Source organism: Tachyglossus aculeatus, chromosome 22, assembly GCF_015852505.1.
Source record: "Tachyglossus aculeatus isolate mTacAcu1 chromosome 22, mTacAcu1.pri, whole genome shotgun sequence".
NCBI lineage: Eukaryota > Metazoa > Chordata > Mammalia > Monotremata > Tachyglossidae > Tachyglossus > Tachyglossus aculeatus.
The window spans coordinates 47,178,566-47,204,539 of NC_052087.1; the positions used below are offsets into that span (position 1 = coordinate 47,178,566).

Below are 25,974 nucleotides of genomic sequence, written 5' to 3' on the forward strand. Positions count from 1 at the left end.
AAGTCACTTAACTTCTCTGGGCCTCAGTTATCTCATCTGTAAAATGGGGATTAAGACTGTGAGCCCCACATGGGACCACCTGATCACTTGGTATCCTCCCCAGCGCTTAGAACAGTGCTTGGCACCTAGTGAGCGCTTTAAGAAATACCAAAATTATTATTATTATTATTATACATGCAAATCAGGTTGGACTCAGTCCCTGTCCCACGCGAGGTTTCCAGTCTCAATCCCCATTTTAGAGTTGAGGCAACTGAGGCGCAGAGAAGTGACTAGCCTACGGTCACCCAGCAGACGTAGCAGAGCCGGGATTAGAACCCATGACCTTCTAGACTCCCAGGGCCGGCTCTATCCCCGAGATTCTGGGGCTGCAGTCAGTTTACTACACTCGTGCCCGGGGTGGCTTGTAACGGAGGGAGTGGAAGGGATACTTGCTTTTTTCAATCCTGAGGTACTCCCGCTCCATCCGCGAGGCGTACATGGCGGACAGCACGGAGAAAATGGAAGCCAGCACCGTCTTCTGCTCTTGAATGATAATGGGCGGGTCATCGGCTTGGCACAGGTCATTGAGCACCAGGTCGTACAGCAGGTTCCAGGCGTCGCTTCCCGCCGCAGGACACTGCACTGGAAGAAGCAAGCCCCTCGGTCAACGCGAGAGAATCCCTCTTTCCCGAAAACCACCAAGAGGACCCACTTGAACCCCGGGAGTCGTCCGGGAAACGTTTGTACCAATGGCCTGGATCCCTTCGTCCACCGTGGTGAGGAGTTGTAAGATGTGCATGTAAACATCCAGGCCTTCTGGGTTGTCAGAACTGCGGGGGAAAGACAAAGACAGAAAACAGAGGCTGCAAATAGAAATCAGGGAGCCGGGCATCCTCATTCCCGTCTCCCGGCCCGTCCCATGGGGAGCGCTCGGTCATCCCCCCCCTCTAGACAGGGGGCAGGGAATGTATCCGTTTCTGGTTGTATTGTCCTCTCCCAAGCGCTTAGTACGCTGCTTTGCACACGGTAAGCGCCCAATACGATCAAGGACGGGCCCGTGAGGGGCGGGGGGTTGGCGGGGACGCTCTGCCCTGTGACCTCGGGCAAGTCAATCGATCAATTGTATTTATTGAGCGCTTACTATGTGCAGAGCTTGGGAAGTACAAATTGGTAACGTATAGAGACAGTCCCCACCCAACAGTGGGCTCACAGTCTAAAAAGTCACTTCACTTTTTAACAAGTCGGACAAGTCACTTCACTTCTCCCTGCCTCAGTTCCCTCATCTGGAAAGCGGGGATGAAAAGGGACCATCTCTCTCTGTTTCCAACTTGGACTTCCCAAGCGCTTAGGACAGCGCCCTGCACACGGTAAGCGCTCAGTAAATACGACTGAATGAATGACTCCCCACAGCACCTATGTACCTATCTGTAATTTACTGTTTTATCTATTTGTATTAATGTCTGTCTCCCCCACTAGACCGTGAGCTCGTTGTTGGGTAGGGACCGTCTCTATATGCTTCCAACGTGGACTTCCCAAGCGCTTAGTACAGCGCCCGGCACACGGTAAGCGCTCAGTAAATACGACTGAATGAAGGACTCCCCACAGCACCTATGTACCTATCTGTAATTTACTGTTTTATCTATTTGTATTAATGTCTGTCTCCCCCACTAGACCGTGAGCTCGTTGTTGGGTAGGGACCGTCTCTATATGCTTCCAACTTGTACTTCCCAAGCGCTTAGTCCAGCGCCCTGCACACAGTAAGCGCTCAGTAAATACGACTGAATGAATGACTCCCCACAGCACCTATGTATCTATCTGGAATTTACTGTTTTATCTATTTGTATTAACGTCTGTCTCCCCCACTAGACCGTGAGCTCGTTGTTGGGTAGGGACCGTCTCTATATGCTTCCAACTTGGACTTCCCAAGCGCTTAGTCCAGTGCTCTGCACACAGTAAGCGCTCAATAAATACGACTGAATGAATGAATGAATGAAAAGATGCAACAGGCTAGTACCAAAAACCGCCAAAATGCATGCACACGCATATCCGCCCCCGACCTAAAGCACCAGAGACGCATCAACAATCCGGTTTGCTGGAACCTCTAGGGGAAAAAAAGGATGTGTTTTACGCGCTTAGCACAGAGCCCTGCACTCAGTAAACGTTCAATACCACCGACTGATTTTCCAATAGTCCATTAACCAAGGCCTACGAAATAGCACGTGGGAAAACTGGCTTCATTTAACTTCACAGCACAGAGTTCACTCATTCATACACATATGTATATATGGTTGTACATATTTATTACTCTAGTTATTTTGCTTGTACATTTCTATCCTATTTATTTTATTTTGTTGGTATGTTTGGTTTTGTTCTCTGTCTCCCCCTTTTAGACTGTGAGCCCACTGTTGGGTAGGGACTGTTTCTATGTATTGCCAATTCGTACTTCCCAAGCGCTTAGTACAGTGCTCTGCACATAGTAAGCGCTCAATAAATACGATTGATTGGTTGATTGAAAGAAAACACACACGGCTCTTGGCACCCTACTTGTTAACAGGTTTTCTAAAGAGTCAAATTGCAGTTCTTCAACACTCAAGGGAGTTCGAATGGGAAAAAACCGGGATCCTCCTGGTCGCTTGCGTCCCCAATGAAATCTGCCTTGTAGAGCAGTTTACTTATAGGGAGACTTGGTTTGTGAATCCTTTGCCTCAACTGCTTGTCTACTTGTTTTGTTGCCTGTCTCCATCTTTGGTTTTGTCGTCTGTCTCCCCCTTCTAGACTGCGAGCCCGTTGTTGGGTAAGGATTGTCTCTATCCGTTGCCGAATTGTACTTTCCAAGTGCTTAGTACGGTGCTCAATAAATAAATAAGTGCTTAGTACTGTAAGCGCTCAATAAATACGACTGAATGAACAAGGAAAGGCTGAGAAGCACTAATAATAATAATAATAATAATAATTGGGGTTTTGGTAAGCACTTACTCTGGGTCAAGCACTGCCCTAAGTGCCGGGATAAATACAAATTAATAATAATAATAACAGTGGCATTTGCAAAGCGCTGTTCTAAGCGCTGGGGTAGTACAAGGTAATCAGGGTGTCCCACGTAGGGCTCATGGACTTCATCCCCATTTTACAGATGAGGGGACTGAGGCCCAGAGAAGTAAAGTGACTTGCCCTAAGTCACACAGCTGCCAAGCGGCAGAAGCGGGATTAGAACTCACAACCGCTGATTCCCAAGCCCAGGCTCTTTCCGCTAAGCCTCGCTGCTTATGCCTCTACTCTCAACTTTTCTACAGCCATTACATCCTTCACTCCACCAAGGCAAAATTCTCTTACAATATTCTCCAGCACCCAAACCTCTATTCATGCTTTTCCCCCGAATGTTGCTCTCAGTCAATTAATCGACGGTATTTATTGAGCGCTTACTGTGTACCGTAACAGGGTTGGTAGACACATTCCCTGCCCAAAGTGAGCTTACAGTCTAGAGGGGGAGAAACAGAAACAAATAAAATACGGCAATATACCTAAGGGCTTTGGGGCTTAGGGAGAGAGGAATAAAGGGTGAAAATCCAAGTGCCAGGATGATGCAGAATAATAATAATAATAATTATAGCATTTATTAAGCGCTTACTATGTGCAAAGCACTGTTCTAAGTGCTGGGGAGGTTACAAGGTGATCGGGTTGTCCCACAGGGGGCTCACAGTCTTAATCCCCATTTTCCAGATGAGGTAACTGAGGCCCAGAAAAGTGAAGTGCCTTGCCCAAAGTCACACAGCTGACAGTTGGCAGAGCTGGGATTCGAACCCATGACCTCTGACTCCAAAGCCCAGGCTCTTCCCACTGAGCCACGCTGCTTCTCATTAGAAACCAGGACCTCTAACGCCCAGAAGAGAAGCGACGAGGTCTAGTGCGTAGAGCCCGGGCCTGAGAGCCAGGGGGACCCGGGTTCTAATCCTGGCTCCGCCGCCTGTCTGCTACGTGACCTTGGGCAAGTCACTTCCCTTCTCTGGGCCACAGGTCCCTCATCTGTAAAATGGGGATTAACACTGCGAGCCCCATAGGAGACAGGGGTCGTGTCCATCCTGATTAGCTTGCATCTACCCCGGCGCTTAGTACAGTGTCCGGCACAAACCAACACCGTAACAAAGGCCAAATGAGGGCGAAGTCAGGGAAGGCCTCTCGGAGGAGAGGTGCCTTCAATAAGGCTTTGAAGATGGGGAGACTGGACGAAACGCTTGGGAGACTACAGAAGAAACAGAGCTTTAGTCCCTGCCCTCTAAAAGTTTGCAATCTAATAATAATAATGCCGGTATTTATTAAGCACTTACTATTTGCCAAGCACTGTTCTAAGCGCTGGGGTAATTACCAGGTAATCCGAAAACATAACTGAGCCCAGGTGGCTCTCAACCAGAGGGAGAGAGCCTTGCTAAAAATCTTTCCTTTTAACCGGGTACTTCTCTGGAGGTCAGTGCTGGATCAAAAAGCGGCCCCCTCGCGATGCAGCGCTTAGTGCAGTGCTCCGCGCACGGAAAGCGCTCAATAAATACGACCAAGACTGATCGAGGAGAAAGCCCGTGAGAAGTCCGATTCCCCAAATGACTGACGTTTCCTCTGCAATTTCCTCTCTTCGCCCAGGGAGCTGGGATATGTGGAGAGCCTACTGGGACACGCGTGAAGCCAATTACAAAAAACTCCGATAAATACTTCCACGCTCGGGGCAATTACGACGCCGCGAGGAGAGGGCCGGGGGGCGGAAATCATCAGGTAACTGGGCTGGCAGAAAGGCTGCCCCAAAATAATAAAATGATAATAACAATAATAATAACAATAATAATAATAATAATAATAATAATAATAATGGCATTTGTTAAGCACCTACTATGTGCTGGGGGGGATACAAGGTGAAAAGGGAGGGGAAGGAGGTAAGGCGGGGGGGTGAGGGGGAGGAGGAGGAGAGGAAGGAGGGGGCTCAGTCTGGGAAGGCCTCCTGGAGGAAGCCTTTTCGTTGGTGTCCATCTCAATGAAATGTTTCCACCTCAGAAAAGAATTCCTTTTGGCTGATAATAATAATAATAATAATAATAATGGCATTTATTAAGCGCTTACTACGTGCAGAGCACTGTTCAAAGTGCTGGGGAAGTTACAAGGTGATCAGGTTGTCCCACGGGGGGCTCACAATCTTAACCCCCATTTTACAGATGAGGTCACTGAGGCTCAGAGAAGTGACTTGCCCAAGGTCACACAGCAGACACGTGGCAGAGCTGGGATTCGAACCCATGACCTCAGACTCCCAAGCCCAGGCTCCTTCCACTGAGCCATGCTGCTTCTCTATGGGGGAGCGGGGCAGAAGGGCAAATAAAGGACAAACGGGGGCTCTCCCCTGCCTGCTGAAATGAGCAGGGCACCTCGCCGGAGCTCCGGGGAAAGACCCGGAGAGAGGATTTATTTATTTATTTTATTTGTGCATATCTATTCTATTTATTTTATTTTGTTAGTAGGTTTGGTTTTGTTCTCCGTCTCCCCCTTTTAGACTGTGAGCCCACTGGTGGGTAGGGACCGTCTCTATATGTTGCCAACTTGGACTTCCCAAGCGCTTAGTACAGCGCTCTGCACACAGTAAGCGCTCAATAAATACGATCGATTGATTGATTGATTGATTTCTGAAAACCCTGAAGCCCGGAAGGGAGGCTCGCCCGGGCGAGAGATTCCCTGACTCCGGGATGAGCCTGGAAATCGGAAGACGGGGGTTGTGGGGAAGCCGCTACCGGGAGAGAGCCTGCGTTTTCCTTCCCCCAGCCCACCGCTCCGGAAAGCGGCTCCTCGGCCCCCGTCCCGCCGCCCAGAGCCTCGCGGGAAGGGAACCGCAAGCGGACGGCGCCGGACTACATCCCGTCCGCTCACGGCCCTCCTTTTTCCAGCGACGGCCGGGAATTCCTGCAGGGAGGCTCCAGCGGGCGCGGAGTGGAGGACTGGCGGGCCGACCAGGAGGCCAATCGCCACGGCGAAGCGGAGGGGGCCCCGACCGCCGGTTTGGACGAGAAATACCGAGCCACGAGTGTCAATCAATCAATCAATCGTATTTATTGAGCGCTTACTATGTGCAGAGCACTGTACTAAGCGCTTGGGAAGTACAAATTGGCAACACATAGAGACAGTCCCTACCCAACAGTGGGCTCACAGTCTAAAAGTGTCCCCCCCGAGTGCGGGTTTCCGATCTCTGAAAGAGCCCCGAGACGGTGGCGCTTGATCCAATTCACTATAATAATAATAATGATGGCATTTGTTAAACGCTTAGAGAAGCAGCGTGGCTCAGTGGAAAGAGCCCGGGCTTTGGAGTCAGAGGTCATGGGTTCGAATGCCAGCTCCGCCACATGTCTGCTGTGTGATCTTGGGCAAGTCACTTAACTTCTCTGAGCCTCAGTTCCCTCATCTGGAAAATGGGGATGAAGACTGTGAGCCCCACGTGGGGCAACCTGATCGCCCTGTAACCTCCCCAGCGCTTAGAACAGTGCTTTGCACATAGTAAGCGCTTAACAAATGCCTATTATTATTATTATGTGCAAAGCCCTGTTCTAAGCGCTGGGGAGGTTACAAAGTGATCAGGTTGTCCCACGGGGGGCTCACGGTCCTAATCCCCATTTTCCAGATGAGGGAACTGAGGCCTAAAGAAGTGAAGGGACTTGCCCAAAGTCACCCAGCTGACAGTTGGCAGAGCCGGGATTTGAACCCATGACCTCTGACTCCAAAGCCCGGGCTCTTTCCACTGAGCCACGCTGCTTCTCTATTGACAACTAGTGACGACCTCGAGCGACCTGCGAGTATCCTGGCCTGGGTCTTAACAACCCACCCCCATTCCCTGCTCTTCCTGCGCCTCCCCCCTCTCGTAATAAGCCCGGGGTCACACAGTTTCTAGACTGTGAGCCCACTGGTGGGTAGGGACCGTCTCTATAGGTTGCCAACTAGTACTTCCCAAGCGCTTAGTACAGTCTCTGCACACAGTAAGCGCTCGATACGACTGAATGAACGAATGAATGAATGACCCAGGCTAGAAAGACGAACCCCAAGAGCACGGCCCTTTCTCTCGGGAACGAACCCTTTTTAGTAAAGAATAATGAAAGTTTGAAACAGAAAAGGAAACGGGCGGACCAACGGTCTCTCTTTATCGCTGAATTGTACTTCCCAAGCGCTCAGTACAGTGCTCGGCCCACAGTAAGCGCTCAGTAAATACGATTGATTGAATGAATTCACCGGGTCCAAAGGGAGATCCAATATGGGCCTGGGAGCCACAAGGTCGCGGGTTCTAATCCCAGCTCTACCACCTGCCGGCTGTGTGGCCTTGGGAGAGTCCCTTCACTTCTCTGGGCCTCAGTTCCTTCATCTGTAAAACGGGGATTGAGACTGCGAGTCCCACGTGGGACGGGGACCGCGTCCGACCCAATCTGCCTGTATCCCCCGCCAGAGCTTTGTACGGTGCCTGGCACACAATAAGCGCTTAACGTAGACCACCATTATCATCATTATTACCATCAATCATCATCAACCGTATTTATTGAGCGCTTACTGTGTGCAGAGCGCTGTACTAAGCGCTTGGGAAGTACAAGTTGGCAACATTATTACCACGGCTCACCTGCCTTTTACGTCCATCATATTTACTGAGCACTGACTGTGCCCAGAACGCTGTACTAAGCGATTCGGAGAGGACAACAGAACAATAAACAGACATATTCCCCGCCCGCAACGAGTTTCGGTCTAGAGACGGACGTGAAGGTAGGTGGGCCCAAAATCTCACCGAGAGGCTTACCTACCGAATTTGCTTTGCGGCTTCGAGTACGCAAGGCACGATTTTAAAGACCGGGGGCTCTTCGGCATCCCCCGCGGACTGGTCGGGGGGCTGGGCGTCCCCGTTTCTGATCCAGTCCAACATGAGCTTCTCGTCCAGGTCGAACAGCTTATCCACCACTTCACCCACCTTCACCAGCAGGTCGACTGCAAAAGAACGGCCCACATCGCCATTTTCAAACACGGCCCAACTGCCGCAGGGACGCAAGAGGAGAGGCCTCGTGGCCTACTGGAAAGACCATGGTTTTAATCCCGGCTCCTCCACTCGCCTGCTGTGTGACCCTGGGCAAATCGCTGCACTTCTGTATCATCAGTCGCATTTATTGAGCGCTTACTACGTGCAGAGCACTGTATACCTCAGTTCCCTCATCTGTAAAATAGGGATTGAGACCGTGAGCCCCACATGGGACAGGGACAGTGTCCAACCCGATTTGGTTGTATCCACCTCAGCACTTAGTACAGTGCCTGGCAAATAGGAAGCGCTTAACAAACATCAACATTATTATTATTATTATTATTAGAATGGGGACTGTGTCTGACCTAATTAACTTGCACCAATTCCAGCACTTAGAACAATGTATGACACTTTGTAAGTTCCTAACAAATACCATTCAAAAAAAAATTTCAATGTCCCCCAAAATACATTTCTGGATCAGGATTTTTGCTTTTTATTCATTCAATCAATCATTCGTTCTTTCAATCGTATTTATTGAGCGCTTCCTGTGTGCAGAGCACTGTACTAAGCGCTTGGGAAGTATAAGTTGGCACCATATAGAGACGGTCCCTACCCAACAGCAGGCTCACAGTCTAGAAGGGGGAGACAGACAACAAAACGTATAAATAAAATAGATAGAATAGTAAATATGTAGCACTTACTATGTGCAAAGCACTGTTCTAAGCACTGGGGAGGTTACAAAGTGTAAGCGCTTGGGAAGTACAAGTTGGCACCATATAGAGATGGTCCCTACCCAACAGCGGACTCACAGTCTAGAAGGGGAAGACAGACAACAAAACAAAACATATTAACAAAATAAAATAAATAGAATAGTAAATATGTAGCACTTACTATGTGCAAAGCACTGTTCTAAGCGCTGGGGAGGTTACAAAGTGATCCGGTTGTCCCATATTTACTGAGTGCTTACTGGGTGCACAGCACTGTACTCAGCCCTAGTCCAGTGCTCTGCACACAGTAAGCGCTCAATAAATACGATTGAATGAATGAGAATACAAACCGATAATAAACAGTTACATTCCCAGCCCACAATGGGCTTACAGTCAAGATTGAGGCAGACAGACTGGTACTTGCTAAGCGCTTACTACGTGCTCTGCGCTTACTATGGAGGCACAAGATAACCAGGTCCCCGTCCCAAATGGGGCTCACAGCCTAAGTCGGAGGGAGGAGGATTTAATCCCCATTTTATGGACGAGGCAACTGAGGCCCAGAGAAGTGAAGCGATTCGCCCACGGTCACCCAGCAGACAAGTGGCGGAGCCAGGAGCGGAGGCTAGGCTGCTTCCCACCAAATCTTCCCACGCAGATTCCAACCAAATCATGGGACAGTCCAGGAACGGAGGCTAGGCTGCTTCCCACCAAATCTTCCCACGCAGATTCCAACAGACTGAGCACGGGCCTGGGAATTAAAAGGACCTGGGTTCTAATCCTGGTTCCACCACGTGTCCGCCGTGTGACCTTTGGCAAGTCACTTCCCTTCTCTGCGACTCAGTTACCCCACCTGAAAAATGGGGATTAAGACTGTGAGCCCCACGGGGACCTTGGCCTGCGTCCAACCCGCTTAGCTTGTATCTACCCCAGCGTTTAGAACCGTGCCTGGCAGAGTAAGCGCTTAATAAATACCATTATTTTTTTTTTAAACTCCATCACTGGGATATTTTACCCCCCTGGGGAGAGGCGTTTTCCTGTTTCTCCTCAGCCTGGAGATGGATGGTGTTTCCAAACTTTCCAGCTGCCCAGCTGGTTGCTTAAGTAGTGGAAATTGCCCAGATCGCTTGGAAGACCTACCATTGGTAGAGCTGGACATGATGAAGCAGACGCTAACGAAGACGGACGGGTGCTCCCGGATTCTTTCAACCCAGACACTGGCCACTTCCGGCTGGGAGAGGCAGGTCAGCAGCAACCTCCACGGGAAATGTGAATGCCACAATCATAATCATCATCATCAACCGTCACAGTTTAAATCGGATAAATGAAAGGTGAGTCAACACAAGCTTTCTCCCGTACATAATTAGCTCATTTCCTAAATTCCCAATTCAAAGTGGGGGGGGGGGGGGGGGAAGGCCCGAAACAGCAAATTCAAATGCTTACCTATCAAAATCATCATCATCAACGGTCACAATTTAAATCGGATAAATGAAAGGTGAGTCAACACAAGCTTTCTCCCGTACATAATTAGCTCATTTCCTAAATTCCCAATTCAAAGTGGGGGGGGGGAAACAGCAAATTCAAATGCTTACCTGTTGGTTTCTAGCAGAGTGGGAGCGTCCGAATCGCATAAACAGTGCAACAACACCTGCCTAAAAAGAAAAACCCAACACTCACATGATCTTCACTTCCAGTTTCCAAAAGTGACGTTTTTCACGGGAGACAAAAGCTTTACTTTAAATAAGATCCCTTGATGTGATTAAAGACAGCCCGGATTCACACCCTCGAACTGAGATGTCCTGTTCGGGATCACGTGGGCAGTGAGGACAGGCCTCCCCCTCTACCAATGCCCCCAGCACTGCCTGAACACCCCTGCCAAGGGTGAAGGGCATCTACTACAGTTCTTGGCCTCCCTCACGTCCCCTCAAAGCCCTGGCTTTCTTTAAAGGAAGGAAAGCTGGTATATTGGGGCTGAAAGGGGCAGAAGTGAATGCTGACCAACTTATGCGCTGTTCAGTAAAATGGGGATTATGACTGTGAGCCCCCCATGGGACAACCTGATCACCTTGTAACCTCCCCAGTGCTTAGAACAGTGCTTTGCACATAGTAAATGCTTAATAAATGCCATCTTTATTATTATTATCAGCCTTACCGTTGACCATTGCTCATGACCCCCTGGTACTCCCTCCCCCTTCAGACTGGCAGACCACCCCTCTCCCCACCTTCAGAGTACAACCCCAAATCACAACTCCTCTAGGAAGCTTTCCCTGATTAATCTCATGCCTTCCCCTTGTACTTGAGGCCTTGCCCCTTAAGCAGTTGGGTATCTACCCCTCCCACGGCACATATACATCCCTTTATTTCCTCTGGACCCCTAATCTGCTTTAGTGCTGGTCTCCCCAGCTTGACTGTAATAATAATAATAATAATAATGATGATGATAATAATGATAATAATAATAATATGGCATTTGTTAAGCACTTACTATGTGCAAAGCACTGTTCTAAGCGCTGGGGAGGATACAAGGTGATCAGGTTGTCCTACGTGGGGCTCACTGTCTTAATCCCCATTTTACAGACAAGGTAACTGAGGCACAGAGAAGCTCAGTGACTTGCCCAAGATCACACAGCTGACAGTTGGTGGAGCCGGGATTTGAACCCATGACCTCTGACTCCCAAGCCCGGGCTCTTTCCGCTGAGCCACGCTGCTTCTCAAGCTCTTTGAGGGCAGGGATCAAGCCTACGAACTCTACTGTACTTCCCCAAGCACTCAGTACAGTGCTCTGCGCAGAGTAAAGGCTCAATAAATACTCTAGACTATATTTAGACCTGTCACCTTTGGGCATTTCTAGACTGTGAGCCCGCTGTTGGGTAGGGACCGTCTCTATATGTTGCCAACTTGTACTTCCCAAGTGCTTAGCACAGTGCTCTGCACACAGTAAGCGCTCAATAAATACGATTGAATTCAATAAATACGATTGAATGAATGAATTTGTTAGAAACTCCAACCCCAGCCCCACAATGATGGCATTTATTAAGCACTTACTATGTGCAAAGCACTGTTCTAAGTGCTGGGGAGGTTACAGGATGATCGGGTTGTCCCACTGGGGGCTCACAGTCTTAATCCCCATTTTACAGATGAGGGAACTGAGGCCCAGAGAAGTGAAGTGACTTGCCCAAAGTCACACAGCTGACAACTGGCGGAGCCGGGATTTGAACCCACGACCTCTGACTCCACAGAGCAGGCTCTTTCCACTGAGCCACAATGCTTCTCATAAAACTTATGTACATATCTAGAATTGATTTATTTATATTCAAGCCTGTCTCCACCTCTAGACTGAAGCTCGTTGTGGGCAGGGAATGAGCCAACCAACTGTTTTAGTGCATTCATTCATTCACTCATATTCATTTCTAGACTGCGAGCCCACTGTTGGGTAGAGACCGTCTCTATATGTTGCCAACTTGTACTTCCCAAGCGCTTAGTACAGTGCTCTGCACACAGTAAGTGCTCAATAAATACGACTGAATGAATGAATGAATGGAGCGTCATGAGCAAAGCACTGTATTAAGCACTTGGGAGAGTATAATAATAATAATAATAATGGCATTTGTTAAGCGCTTACTATGTGCAGAGCACTGTTCCAAGCGCTGAGGGGGAATACAAGGTGATCAAGCTGTCCCACGCGGGGCTCACAGTCTTAATCCCCATTTTACAGATGAGGGAACTGAGGCTCAGAGGAGTTAAGTGCCCAAGGTCACACAGCGGACACGTGGCGGGGTCGGGATTCGAACCCATGACCTCTGACTCCAAAGCCCGGGCTCGTTCCACCGAGCCACGCTGCTTCTCCATAACAATAAACATATCCCCTGCCCACAACGAGCTTACTCTCCCAAGTGCTTAGCACGGTGCTCTGCACACACTAAACTCCACTGACCGACTGGTTAAGAAAGAAAGGATTCCCTCAACACGCTGACTTACCCGAGGTTCTCGTCGTTACTTATCGCCACGCATATCTCCTGGAAACAGGCCATATTACCCAAAATCCCCACGCAGATTTCCTGCCAAATAAAACCGGAGATTACCAAACGGCAAAATCGGGCAAAGCCGGAAAATGAACCCTCGGGATTAATGATGCCGCCAAACGCCGGGAATTTCTTGACCGTTCTTTACCTCTGCCAAACGCTGGCCAGCCTCTGAGCCTGATCGCGGTTAACCCTCCCCTCAAACACGTCTTGAAACAACTGGCCCTCGTGGTGCAATCAATCAATCAATCAATCGCATTTATTGAGCGCTTACTGTGTGCAGAGCACTGTTCTAGGCGCTGGGGAGGTTACAAAGTATAAGCGCTTGGGAAGTACAAGTTGGCACCTCCCACACGGGAGGTCATGATCACGGACACTACACACCCGTGGAAGCTCACACACCTACGCACAACCTCCCTGCCCTACCATCATCACCAATCGTATTTATTGAGCGCTTACTATGTGCAGAGCACTGTACTAAGCACTTGGGAAGTACAAATTGGCAACATATAGAGACAGTCCCTACCCAACAGTGGGCTCACAGTCTAAAAGAGGAGACGGGCCGGCTGCAATTTTACCCCCCATCTCCCGAGTTTGGGTTCGGTTCCTGTGACGCTTGCTTTAAATCTGAATCGCCTTCAGACTCACGTCCCCAGTTTTATCATCATCATCATCAGTCGTATTTATTGAGCGCTTACTATGTGCAGAGCACTGGACTAAGCGCTTGGGAAGTACAAATTGGCAACATATAGAGACAGTCCCTACCCAACAGTGGGCTCACAGTCTAAAAGGGGGGAGACAGAGAACAAAACCAAACTTACTAACAAAATAAAATAAATAGAATAGATATGGACAAATAAATTAAATAAATAAATAAATAGAGTAAAAGAGTTTTAGGTTGTCGAAAAATCACAGGTACACCCCATGGACTCTGAGATAGTGGCTCCTATAAATTCCTAAGGAAAAGAGTCAGTCTTTTGGTAGGGGCAGGGGGCTCCTACAATACTACTGACCCTGAATTTCATTCATTCATTCAATCGTAATTATTGAGTGCTTACTGTGTGCAGAGCACTGCACTAAGCGCTTGGGAAGTACAAGTTGGCAACATCTAGAGACGGTCCCTACCCAACAGTGGGCTCTCAGTCTAGAAGGGGGAGACAGACAACAACAAAACATATTAAAAAAATAAACAGAATACGTACAAGTAAAATAAATAGAATAATAAACACATACAAACATATATACATATATGCAGGTGCTGTGGGGAAGGGAAGGAGGTAAGGCCGGGGGGATGGAGAGGGGGAGGAGGGGGAATTTGAATCCTGCAACAAGAGTCAATCGATCTGCTCGATGAACCAGTCCTTGCTTGCCCGGTAAATGAAGGTGGAGATTTTTTATGCCAAAAGAAAATGTTTAATAATAATAATAATAATGGTTTTTGTTAAGCGCTTACCATGTGCAAAGCACTGTTCTAAGCTCTGGGGAGGTTACAAGGTGATCAGGTTGTCCCACGGGGGGGCTCACAGTTTTAATCCCCATTTTACAGATGAGGGAACTGGCACAGAGAAGTGAAGTGACTTGCCCAAAGTCACACAGCTGGCAGAGCCGGGATTTGAACTAAATTAGAATATTTCTTATTTTTCTAAAGGCCGATGGCCCACGTGGGCCTTCCCAATGTCAGTCAGCCTGGTATCCTACCCCTGATTCTGCCACCAAAAGACATTCCAGGAAGAATGTCTTCCTTGACGATCAATGTCATGATTAGGGGCAAACTTTCTAAGAACCTTCCTCTCATAAGTCTTAAGTCTTTAGCTCATAAGTCTTTTAGACTGTGAGCCCACTGGTGGGTAGGGACTGTCTCTATATGTCGCCAATTTGTACTTCCCAAGCGCTTAGTACAGTGCTCTGCACATAGTAAGCACTCAATAAATATGATTGATGATGATGATAATCCCATGAGACACTGACGCACGGACCTACATCGTTTTTGATCCTAGAAATATTTTCTGCCTGTACAACTTCCTCCGGCAATGACTCCTGATGAGCGAAAAAGTGCCAGATTCATTAGATTTTACTTGTACATATCTATTCTATTTATTTTATTTTGTTAGTATGTTTGGTTTTGTTCTCTGTCTCCCCCTTTTAGACTGTGAGCCCACTGGTGGGTAGGGACCGTCTCTATATGTTGCCAACTTGTACTTCCCAAGCGCTTAGTACAGTGCTCTGCACACAGTAAGCGCTCAATAAATACGATTGATTGATTGATTAGATGTGAAACTACAACCTTAAGGCTTAATAGATGCCTCCTAATTATCACCTTCTCCGCCTGCTTGAAGTTAAACTAAGGTGCAGATGGTCGGCCAATAAGTAAACCAAACCATGTTTAGCTACGTCAAAAACTATCCAGCCCCCTCGGCGCCTAGAGAATGATTTTTGAGAAATGCTTAGAAATTTTATCACTTACGGTTAGTCGAGGACACTTGGACTTGGCCAGGACTCCCAAAAAGATATCTGGGGCTTTGAACTCCTGGAGGAATAAAGCTACATCCTAGAATGACAAAAAATGCAACTCTCAGGGATTGATCCAAACGGGGCTCCAGACACGGAGAAGCATCACCTGTCTGGCCCGAATTTAATAAACTAAAACCCAAATTTTAGTCATCTGACGTTCTCCAGCTGGCGATGGGGTTCCTGCCCGCGGCTTTGGTCCAAATGCCCCTCGTGCTCTCTCTTTTTTTACGGTATTTGTTAGGCACTTACTATGTGCCTTGTGCATATTTACTATTCTATTTATTTTGTTAATTATGTGCATTTAACTTTAATTCTGTTTTTCTGAATACTTGACACCTGTTCACGTTTTGTTTTGTCTTGTTTCCCCCTTCTAGACTGTGAGCCTGTTTTTGGGTAGGGACCGTCTCTATATGTTGCCAACTTGTACTTCCCAAGCACTTAGTACAGTGCTCTGCACACAGTAAGCGCTCAATACGATTGAATGAATGAATGAATTTGTGCCAGGCGCTGTACTAAGCACTGGGGTAGAGACAAGATAACTGAGTTGGACACAGTCCCTATTCCATATTCATTCAATTGTACTGATTGAGTGCTGTGTGCAAAGCACTGTACTAAGCGCTTGAGCCATATGAGGCTCACAGTCATTGTACAGATGAGCTAACTGAGGCTCAGGGAAATGAAGTGACTTGTCCAGGGTCACACAGCAGCAAAGTGGCAGAGTCAGAATTAGAACCCAGGTCCTTCTGACTCCCAGGACGGTGCTCTAGCTTCTAGGCTACGCCGCTTCTCTACATCATCATCATCCATTCATTCAATCGTATTTATTGAGCGCTTACTGTGTGCAGAGCACTGTACTAAGCGCTTGGGAAGTACAACAGTGCTTTGCACACAGTAAGTGCTTAATAAATGCTATCATTATTATTATTATTATTATTATTATTATTATTATTATTATTACAAGTTGGCAACATATAGAGACGGACTCTACCCAATAACGGGCTCACAGTCTAGAAGACTGCTGGTCTTCCAGCAGTATCATCACGCTGGTATTTGTTAAGCGCTTACTATGTGCCAAGCCCTGTTCTAAGCGCTGGGGTAGATACAAGGTAATTAGGTCGTCCCACATGGGGCTCGCAGTCTTAATCGCCATTTCCCAGATGAGGTAACTGAGGCACAGAGAAGTGAAGTGACTTGCCCCAAGTCACACAGGGGACAAGTGGCAGAGCCGGGATTAGAATCCATGACTTTCTGACTCCCAAGCCCGGGATCTTTCCGCTAAGCCACGCTACACGCTGGATCCAACGTGCTGGGGCTCGTATTGCCGGCCGCTCTTTAGTGCCGCCGCCATCCATCCATCTGTGCTATTTATTGGGCGCTTACTGTTCACACGGCATTGTACTAAACCCTTCGGGAAGGCAACACAACCAAGTTAGCAGGCACAATCTCTGTCCACGAGGAGGTTCAAGAGCCCCGTAACCAGGCCGAAGCACGGCAACCATAGGAAGGAGAAGGAGCGTTAAAGCCTCCTCGCCTAAATGGCCTGCAGTGGATATGGGAGAGAAGGACGGGCCCTCATGAACGCGATCCCCTAGTCCTCTGTGTCTCGGCCCAAAAGACCGGGGACCCCTATAACAGCCAAAGTTCATTCATTCATTCAATCGTATTTATTGAGCGCTTACTGTGTGCAGAGCACTGTACTAAGCGCTTGGGAAGTACACGTTGGCAACATATAGAGACAGTCCCCACCCAACAGCGGGCTCACAGTCTAGAAGACTGCTAATGACCCCATAAACTGGTTTCTCCTCCCCTTCACCTAGTTTTCCCAAAACACATGAGTGGTTCCCCAATGGAAACGATCTGATTTTTTCTCATGAAGATTGGCTTCCTGCAAGGATTTCCAGATGTTCGTCCCATGGGATTCATCCAGGGAAGAACGTAGGCTCCCCAAACCCATTTCGAATCCTAGATTCCCCGGATCCCACCTAATTCCTGGAATTTCACCCCCAGCCGCTCTCTCGAGGTTTCCGACAGGTCATCGGCTCCGCACCTCATCCATCGACATGTCCCACACTTTGCAAATTTCGTTCTCCATTTCTTCGTCGAGCTCCGCCCGTTGCTCCTCTTCGTCTGAGTTGCCTTTGGCATTTTCTGTACTGACCACCTTCAAAAGGGAAGAAAAAGATGAACGAAAGTCTCCTAACTTCCCATTTAAACTTTTTAGCACGCATACAATGCTTACTTTGAAAAAGTCTAGAGAAAGACATTTAAAAGAATACTGCCACGCACGCAAGTCTCCTAATTTCCCATTTAAACTTTTTAGCACGCATACACTGCTTATTTTGAAAAAGTCTAGAGAAAGACATTTAAAAGAATACCGCTACGCATGCACATACACATAAACACCTCCTCCCACCTGACACCCCACCTGCCCCAAAAGATTTTGACCATATTTCAGTTAATTATGCTTAAGTTCTATACCTTGGCTTGCACTTCTTTTTTCTGTAACCTTACGTTTGTGGTTTTGTGTTGGCCTATCTCTGCTACCTTGGTTTGTGCTTCTTTTTTTTGTAACCTTACGTTTGTGGTTTTGTGTTATTGGACAATAGGCTTCTCCAGAGTGGGGAACCCTCTCTGTCAACTCCTTCATAGAGACTCTAACTGTGGTGATATTTAAGTGCTTACTAGGTGCCCAACAACATGCTAAGCCCTGAGTTCAATCCAAGACATGCAGATTGGACAGAGACCCCGTTCCACATAATAATAATAATAATGGCATTTATTAAGCGCTTACTATGTGCAAAGCCCTGTTCTAAGCGCTGGGGAGGTTACAAGGTGATCAGGTTGTCCCACGGGGGGCTCGCAGTCTTCATCCTCATTTTCCAGACGAGGGAACTGAGGCCCAGAGAAGTGAAGTGACTTGCCCAAAGTCACCCAGCTGACAAGTGGCGGAGTTGGGATTCATTCATTTACTCAATCGTATTTACTGAGCGCTTACTGTGTGCAGAGCACTGTACTAAGCGCTTCGGAAGTACAAGCTGGCAACATGGGATTTGAACCCATGACCCCTGACTCCAAAGCCTGGGCTCTTTTCCACTGAGCCAAGCTGCTTCTCATGGGGCTCAGTCTAAGAGCCCTTTTAGACTGTGAGCCCACTGTTGGGTAGGGACTGTCTCTATATGTTGCCAATTTGTACTTCCCAAGCGCTTAGTACAGTGCTCTGCACACAGTAAGCGCTCAATAAATACGATTGATGATGATGATAAGAGGGAAAGGGAACAAGGACTTAATCCTTAATCAGTGGTATTTGCTGAGCATTTACTGTGTGCAGAGCACCGTACTAAGCACTTGGGAGAGTACAACAGAGTTGGTGGACAGGTTTCTTGCCCACAGGGAGCTTAGAGTCCAGAGGGGGAGAGGGACATTAAAATCGATTACATGAGTGGGAGGGGGCTGAAAGTGGGGTGAATATCAAGTGCCCAAAGGGTACAGATCCACCATGGGTATAGTTGACGGAGAAGGAGAAGGGAAAAGAGGGATTAGCCAAGGAAGGCCTCTTGGAGATGGGGTTGTATCAGGGCTTTGAAGTTGGAGAGTGGGAGTTTGTCATATATGAAGGAGGAGGGCCAGACGTAGGATGTGAGGGGTCGGCAGTAAGAGAGACGAGATCGAGAGACAGTGGGTAGGGTGACGTTAAGAGGCATCAGACAAGGCTGGATTGTAGTGGGAAATCAGTGAGATTTCCCCCTCTCCCCCCTCTCTCTCCCCCTCGTCCCCCTCTCCATCCTCCCCATCTTCCCTCCTTCCCTTCCCCACAGCACCTGTATATATGTACATATGTTTGTACATATTTATTACTCTATTTTACTTGTACATATCTATTCTATTTTGTAGTATGTTTGGTTTTGTCTCCCCCTTCTAGACTGTGAGCCCACTGTTGGGTAGGGACTGTCTCTATATGTTGCCAACTTGTACTTCCCAAGCGCTTAGTACAGTGTTCTGCACGCAGTAAGCGCTCAATAAATACGACTGATGATGATGATGATGATGAGATGAGCTAGGAGGGAAAAACCTGGTTGAATTCCTCAAAGTCGAAGGTAAGGAGTTTCTATTTGATGATGATGATGGCATTTGTTAAGCGCTTACTATGTGCAAAGCACTGTTCTAAGCGCCGGGGGGGGATACAAGGTGATCGGGTTGTCCTGCGTGGGGCTCACAGCCATCACCCCCATTTTACAGATGAGGGAACTGAGGCTCCGAGAAGCGAAGTGACCTTGCCCCAGGTCACACAGCAGACACGCGGCAGAGCCGGGATTCGAACCCATGACCTCTGACTCCAAAGCCCGGGCTCTTTCCACTGAGCCACGCTGCTTCTCTGCTTCTGTTTGAGGTGGAGGTGGATGGGACACTCTTGAGGAGTGGGGGGGCGATGGATTGAATGGTTTTCTCTTTTTTAGAAAAATGATCCTGGAAGCAATGAAGGAAGTCAATCAATCAATCAATCAATCGTATTTATTGAGCGCTTACTGTGTGCAGAGCACTGGACTAAGCGCTTGGGAAGGGCTGCAGGGGGGAGAGAGAGGAGGTGGAGGGAGATGGTAAGTCCGTGGATCAGTGTGTAGTAATAGTTTGGATGCAGAGGAAGAGCAGCTTCTTCCTTCCTTCCTTCCTCTCCCCCTCATCCCTCTCTCCATCCCCCCCATCTTACCTCCTTCCCTTCCCCACAGCACCTGTATATATGTATACATGTTTGTACATATTTATTATTCTATTTATTTATTTTACTTGTACATATCTATTCTATTTATTTTATTTCGTTAGTATGTTTGGTTTTGTTCTCTGTCTCCCCCTTTTAGACTGTGAGCCCACTGTTGGGTAGGGACCGTCTCTATATGTTGCCAACCTGTACTTCCCAAGCGCTTAAGTCCAGTGCTCTGCACACAGTAAGCGCTCAATAAATACGATTGATTGATTGATAGATATGTTGTGAAGATACACTTATCCATGCTCACTGGAGCCAATTTATCAATGGTATTCACTGAGTGCTTACTGCGCACAGAGCACTCTACTTAGTACTCAAGAAAAATAGAAGAAAGGGAAGCAGCGTGACCTAATGGACGGCGCACAGGCCCAGGAGGCAGAAACACCTGGATTCCAGTCCCGGCTCTGCCACTCGTCCCCCATCTGACCTTGAGGTGAAGTCACTTCACTTCTCGGTGCCTCAGTTATCTCATCCGTAAAATGGGGGTGAAGACTGTGAGCCCCCCGTGGGGCAACCTGATCACCTTGTAACCTCCCCAGCGCGTACGGCAATGCTTTGCACATTATTATTACTATTGTTATTCTCTGGCCCTCAGTGACCTCATCTGTAAAATGGGGGTGAAGACTGTGAGCACCCCAGGGGACCACCTGAGCACCTTGTAACCTCCCCAGCGCTTAGGGCAATGCTTTGCACATAGTAAGCGCTTAATACATACTACCATCATTATTATTATTATTCTCTGGCCCTCAGTGACCTCATCTGTAAAATGGAGGTAAAGACTGTGAGCATCCTGGGGGACCACCTGCATCTGTAATATGGGGGTGAAGACTGTGAGCCCCCCATGGGGCAACCTGATCACCTTGTAACCTCCCCAGCGTTTACGGCAATGCTTTCCACTTAGTAAGCACTTAACACATACTACCATCATTATTATTATTATTATTCTCTGGCCCTCAGTGACCTCATCTGTAAAATGGGGGTGAAGACTGTGAGCCTCCCGTGGGGCAACCTGATCACCTTGTAACCTCCCCAGCGTTTACGGCAATGCTTTGCACTTCGTAAGTGCTTAATACATACTACCATCATTGCTGAGCTCAGTGACCTCATCTGTAAAATGGGGGTGAAGACTGTGAGCACCCCGGGGGACCACCTGACCACCTTGTAACCTCCCCAGCGCTTAGAGCAATGCTTTGCATATAGTAAGCGCTTAACCAATACTACGATCATTATTATTATTCTCTGGGCCTCAGTTACCTCATCTGTAAAATGGGGATGAAGACTGTGAGCCCCCCGTGGGACAACTTGATCACCTTGGTACCTCCCCAGCGCTTAGAACAGTGCTTTGCACATAGTAAGCGCTTAACACATACTACCACCATTATTATTATTCTCTGTGCCTCAGTTCCCTCATCTGTAAAAGGGGGATGAAGACTATGAGTATCTATCCTCCCCAGCGCTTAGAACAGTGCTTTGCACACAGTAAGCGCTTAATAAATGCTATCATTATTATTATTATTATCCTAGCACTTAGAACAGTGCTTGGCACATAGTGAGCACTTAACAAATACCATTATTAGAGAAGCAGCATGGCTCAGTGGAAAAGAGCCAGAGGCCAGAGGCCATGGGTTCAAATCCCATCTCTGCCACTTGTCAGCTGTGTGACTTTGGGCAAGTCACTTCACTTCTCTGGGCCTCAGTGACCTCATCTGGAAAATGGGGATGAAGACTGTGAGGCCCCCATGGGACAACCTGATCACCTTGTATCCTCCCCTCAGCGCTTAGAACAGGGCTTTGCACTTAGTAAGCGCTTAACGAAGCAGCATGGCTCAGTGGAAAGAGCCCAGGTTTGGGAGTCAGAGGTCATGGGTTCGAATCCTGGGTCCGCCACACGTCTGCTGTGTGACCTTGGGTAAGTCACTTCACTTCTCGGAGCCTCAGTTCCCCCATCTGGAAAATGGGGATGAAAACCGTGAGCCCCCCTGTGGAACAACCTGATCACTCTGTAACCTCCCCAGAGCTTAGAACAGTGCTTTGCGTGTAGTAAGCGCTTAATAAATGCCATCATTACTATTATTAAAATGGGGATGATGACGGTGAGCCCCCAGCGGGGCAACCTCATCACCTTATATCCCCCCAGCGCTTAGAACAGTGCTTTGCACGTAGTAAGTGCTTAATAAATGCCATCATTATTATTATTAAAATGGGGATGATGACTGCAAGCCCCACATGGGACAACCTCATCACCTTGTATCCCCCCAGCGCTTAGAACAGTGCTAGGCACATAGTAAGCGCTTAACAAATGCCGTCATTAAAAAGCACTTAGCCCAGTGCTCTGCACACAGTAGGCACTCAATAAATACGATTGGATGAATGAACGAATGCCATCATTATTATTATTATTATTCCTAGACTGTGAGCCCACTGTTGGGTAGGGACCGTCTCTATACGTTGCCAACTTGTACTTCCCAAGCGCTTAGTCCAGTGCTCTGCACACAGTAAGTGCTCAACAAATACGACTGATTGGTTGATTGGTCGCCATTATGGCAATAATTAATTCACTCTGCGCTTAGAACTGTGCTCAGCGCTTAGAACCAATCAATCGTATTTATTCATTCATTCATTAATTCAATCGTATTTATTGAGCGCTTACTGTGTGCTGAGCACTGGACTAAGCGCTTGGGAAGTCCAAGTTGGCAACATATAGAGACGGTCCCTACCCAACAGTGGGCTCACAGTCTAAATTCATTCATTCAATCGTATTTATTGAGCGCTTACTGTGCAAAGAGCACTGGACTAAGCGCTTGGGAAGTACAAGTTGGCAACATCTAGAGACAGTCCCTAGAACAGTGCTTTGCACAGAGTAAGCGCTTAACAAATGCCATGATTATTATTCATTCATTCATAATTCATTCATTCTGGCATCATTCATTCAATCGTGTTTACTGAGCACTTACTGCGTGCAGAGCACTGGACTAAGCGCTTGGGAAGTACAAGTTGGCAACATCTAGAGACAGTCCCTAGAACAGTGCTTTGTACAGAGTAAGCACTTAACAAATACCATTATTATTATTCATTCACTCATAATTCATTCATTATGGCATTATGAAGGCCATCATCCATTCAATCGTGTTTACTGAGCGCTTACTGTGTGCAGAGCACTGGGCTAAGCGCTTGGGAAGGACAAGTTGGCAACATCTAGAGACGGTCCCTAGAACAGTGCTTTGCACAGAGTAAGCACTTAACAAATACCATTATTATTATTCATTCATTCATAATTCACTCATTATGGCATTATGAACGCCACCATCCATTCAATCGTGTTTACTGAGCGCTTACTGTGTGCAGAGCACTGGACTAAGCGCTTGGGAAGTCCAAGTTGGCAACATGTAGAGATGGTCCCCAGAACAGTGCTTTGCACAGAGTAAGCGCTTAACAAATGCCATTATTATTATTCATTCATTCATAATTCATTCATTATGGCATAATGAATGCCATCATCCATTCAACTGTGTTTACTGAGTGCTTACTTTGTGCAGAGCACTGGACTAAGCGCTTGGGAAGTACAAGTTGGCAACATGTACAGCCAGTCCCTAGAACAGTGCTTTGCACAGAGTAAGCTCTTAACAAATACCATCACTATTATTCATTCATTCATTCATAATTCATTCATTATGGCATTATGAAGGCCATCATCCATTCAATCCTGCTTACTGCGTACAGAGCACTGGACTAAGCGCTTGGGGAGGACAAGTTGGCAACATGTACAGATGGTCCCTAGAACAGTGCTTTGCACAGAGTAAGCGCTTAACAAATCACCATCATCAACTGTACTTATTGAGCGCTTACTGTGTGCAGAGCCCTGTACTAAGCGCTTGGGAAGTACAAGTTGGCAACATATAGAGATGGCCCCTACCCAACAGTGGGCTCACAGTCTAAAAGACTAAAGACAAATGCCATTATTATTATTCGTTCATTCATAATTTATTCATTATGGCATTATGAATGTCATCATCCATTCAATCGTATTTACTGAGCGCTTACTGTGTGCAGAGCACTGCACTAAGCGCTTGGGAAGTCCAAGTTGGCAACATATGGAGACGGTCCCTACCCAACAGTGGGCTCACTGTCTAAAAGACTAAAGACAGATGCCATTATTATTATTCATTCATTCCTAATTCACTCATTATGGCATTATGAAGGCCATCATCCATTCAATCGTGTTTACTGAGCGCTTATTGCGTGCAGAGCACTGCGCTAAGCGCTTGGGAAGGACAAGTTGGCAACGTCTGGAGACGGTCCCTACCCAACAGTGGGCTCACAGTCTAAAAGACTAAAGACAAATGCCATTATTATTATTCATTCATTCATAACTCACTCATTATGGCATTATGAATGCCATCATCCATTCAATCGTATTTACTGGGCGCTTACTGTGTGCAGAGCACTGTACTAAGCGCTTGGGAAGGACAAGTTGGCAACATATGGAGACGGTCCCTACCCAACAGTGGGCTCACAGTCTAAAAGACTAAAGACAGATGCCATTATTATTATTCATTCATTCATAATTCATTCATTATGGCATTATGAATGCCATCATCCATTCAATTGTATTTACTAAGCGCTTACTGTGTGCAGAGCACTGCACTAAGCGCTTGGGAAGTACAAGTTGGCAACATATGGAGACGGTCCCTACCCAACAGTGGGCTCACAGTCTAAAAGACTAAAGACAAATGCCATTATTATTATTCATTCATTCATAATTCACTCATTATGGCATTATGAAGGCCATCATCCATTCAATCGTGTTTACTGAGCGCTTACTGCGTGCAGAGCACTGGACTAAGCGCTTGGGAAGTCCATGTTGGCAACGTCTAGAGACGGTCCCTACCCAACAGTGGGCTCACAGTCTAAAAGACTAAAGACAAATGCCATTATTACTATTCATTCACTTATAATTCATTCATTATGGCATTATGAAGGCCATCATCCAGTCAATCGTGTTTACTGAGCGCTTCCTGTGTGCAGAGCACTGCACTAAGCGCTTGGGAAGTCCAAACTGACAACATACAGAGACGGTCCCTACCCAACAGTGGGCTCACAGTCTAAAAGACTAAAGACAGATGCCATTATTATTATTCATTCATTCATAATTCACTCATTATGGCATTATGAAGGCCATCATCCATTCAATCGTATTTATTGAGCGCTTACTGTGTGCAGAGCACTGTACTAAGCGCTTGGGAAGTACAAATTGGCAACAGATAGAGACAGTCCCTGCCCAACAGTGGGCTCACGGTCTAAAAGACTAAAGACAAATGCCATTATTATTATTCATTCATTCATTATGGCATTACGAAGGCCATCATCCAATCAATCGTGTTTATTGAGCGCTTACTGCGTGCAGAGCACTGCACTAAGCGCTTGGGAAGGACAAGTTGGCAACATATAGAGACGGTCCCTACCCAACAGTGGGCTCACGGTCTAGAAGATTATTATTATTATTATCATTATTATTATTACTATTCGAGGGGGGGTGGGGGGGGCACCTGGATGAGGTCGGTGAGGACGCCGAAGAGCCAGCGTTTGCTGTAGACGGTGCGGCCGATGGCGCCGGCCCCGCCCCCCTCCCCCTCCTCCTCCTCCACGCCGCCTTCCTCCTCTTCCTCTTCATCCTCCTCTTCCTCCTCCTCCTCCTCGGCGCCCGACAACCGCCGGGACGACCGCGAAGGCGGCGGCGATGGATTCCTGTCCATCGGGACGACCGACCGGCCGGCCGTCCCTCAGCCGTCTGAGGCGACGAAGGCACCGGAAGCGGCGAAAGCGGAAGCGGAAGTGGGGCGCCCCTCGGCTCCTCCCGCCGGGGCTAGAGGGGCCCGGGAGCCGGCCTCCCCCAGCAGCGCCCCCTGCCGCCTCCCGCCCTCCCGGAGGAGCCCCGGGACCCCATCGCGGGGAGGGGCGCCTGGGGCCATTCGTTCGTTCGTCGTTATTCAT

General features: G+C 47.7%; 1 protein-coding gene across 1 annotated transcript in view; it reads right to left on the bottom strand.

Moving 5' to 3' along the window:
- SAAL1 (serum amyloid A like 1) overlaps nucleotides 1-25,974 on the bottom strand; it is a 38,752-nt gene extending 12,778 nt beyond the window's left edge. The window contains exons 1-10 of the mRNA XM_038765356.1: nucleotides 25,690-25,974; nucleotides 25,530-25,613; nucleotides 17,272-17,385; nucleotides 15,178-15,261; nucleotides 12,670-12,749; nucleotides 10,284-10,343; nucleotides 9,832-9,947; nucleotides 7,779-7,959; nucleotides 727-809; nucleotides 433-621 (exon numbers count right to left, since the gene is read on the bottom strand). Coding sequence (XP_038621284.1) covers nucleotides 433-621; nucleotides 727-809; nucleotides 7,779-7,959; nucleotides 9,832-9,947; nucleotides 10,284-10,343; nucleotides 12,670-12,749; nucleotides 15,178-15,261; nucleotides 17,272-17,385; nucleotides 25,530-25,613; nucleotides 25,690-25,974 — 1,276 coding nt within the window. The remainder of the gene's footprint in view (nucleotides 1-432; nucleotides 622-726; nucleotides 810-7,778; nucleotides 7,960-9,831; nucleotides 9,948-10,283; nucleotides 10,344-12,669; nucleotides 12,750-15,177; nucleotides 15,262-17,271; nucleotides 17,386-25,529; nucleotides 25,614-25,689) is intronic.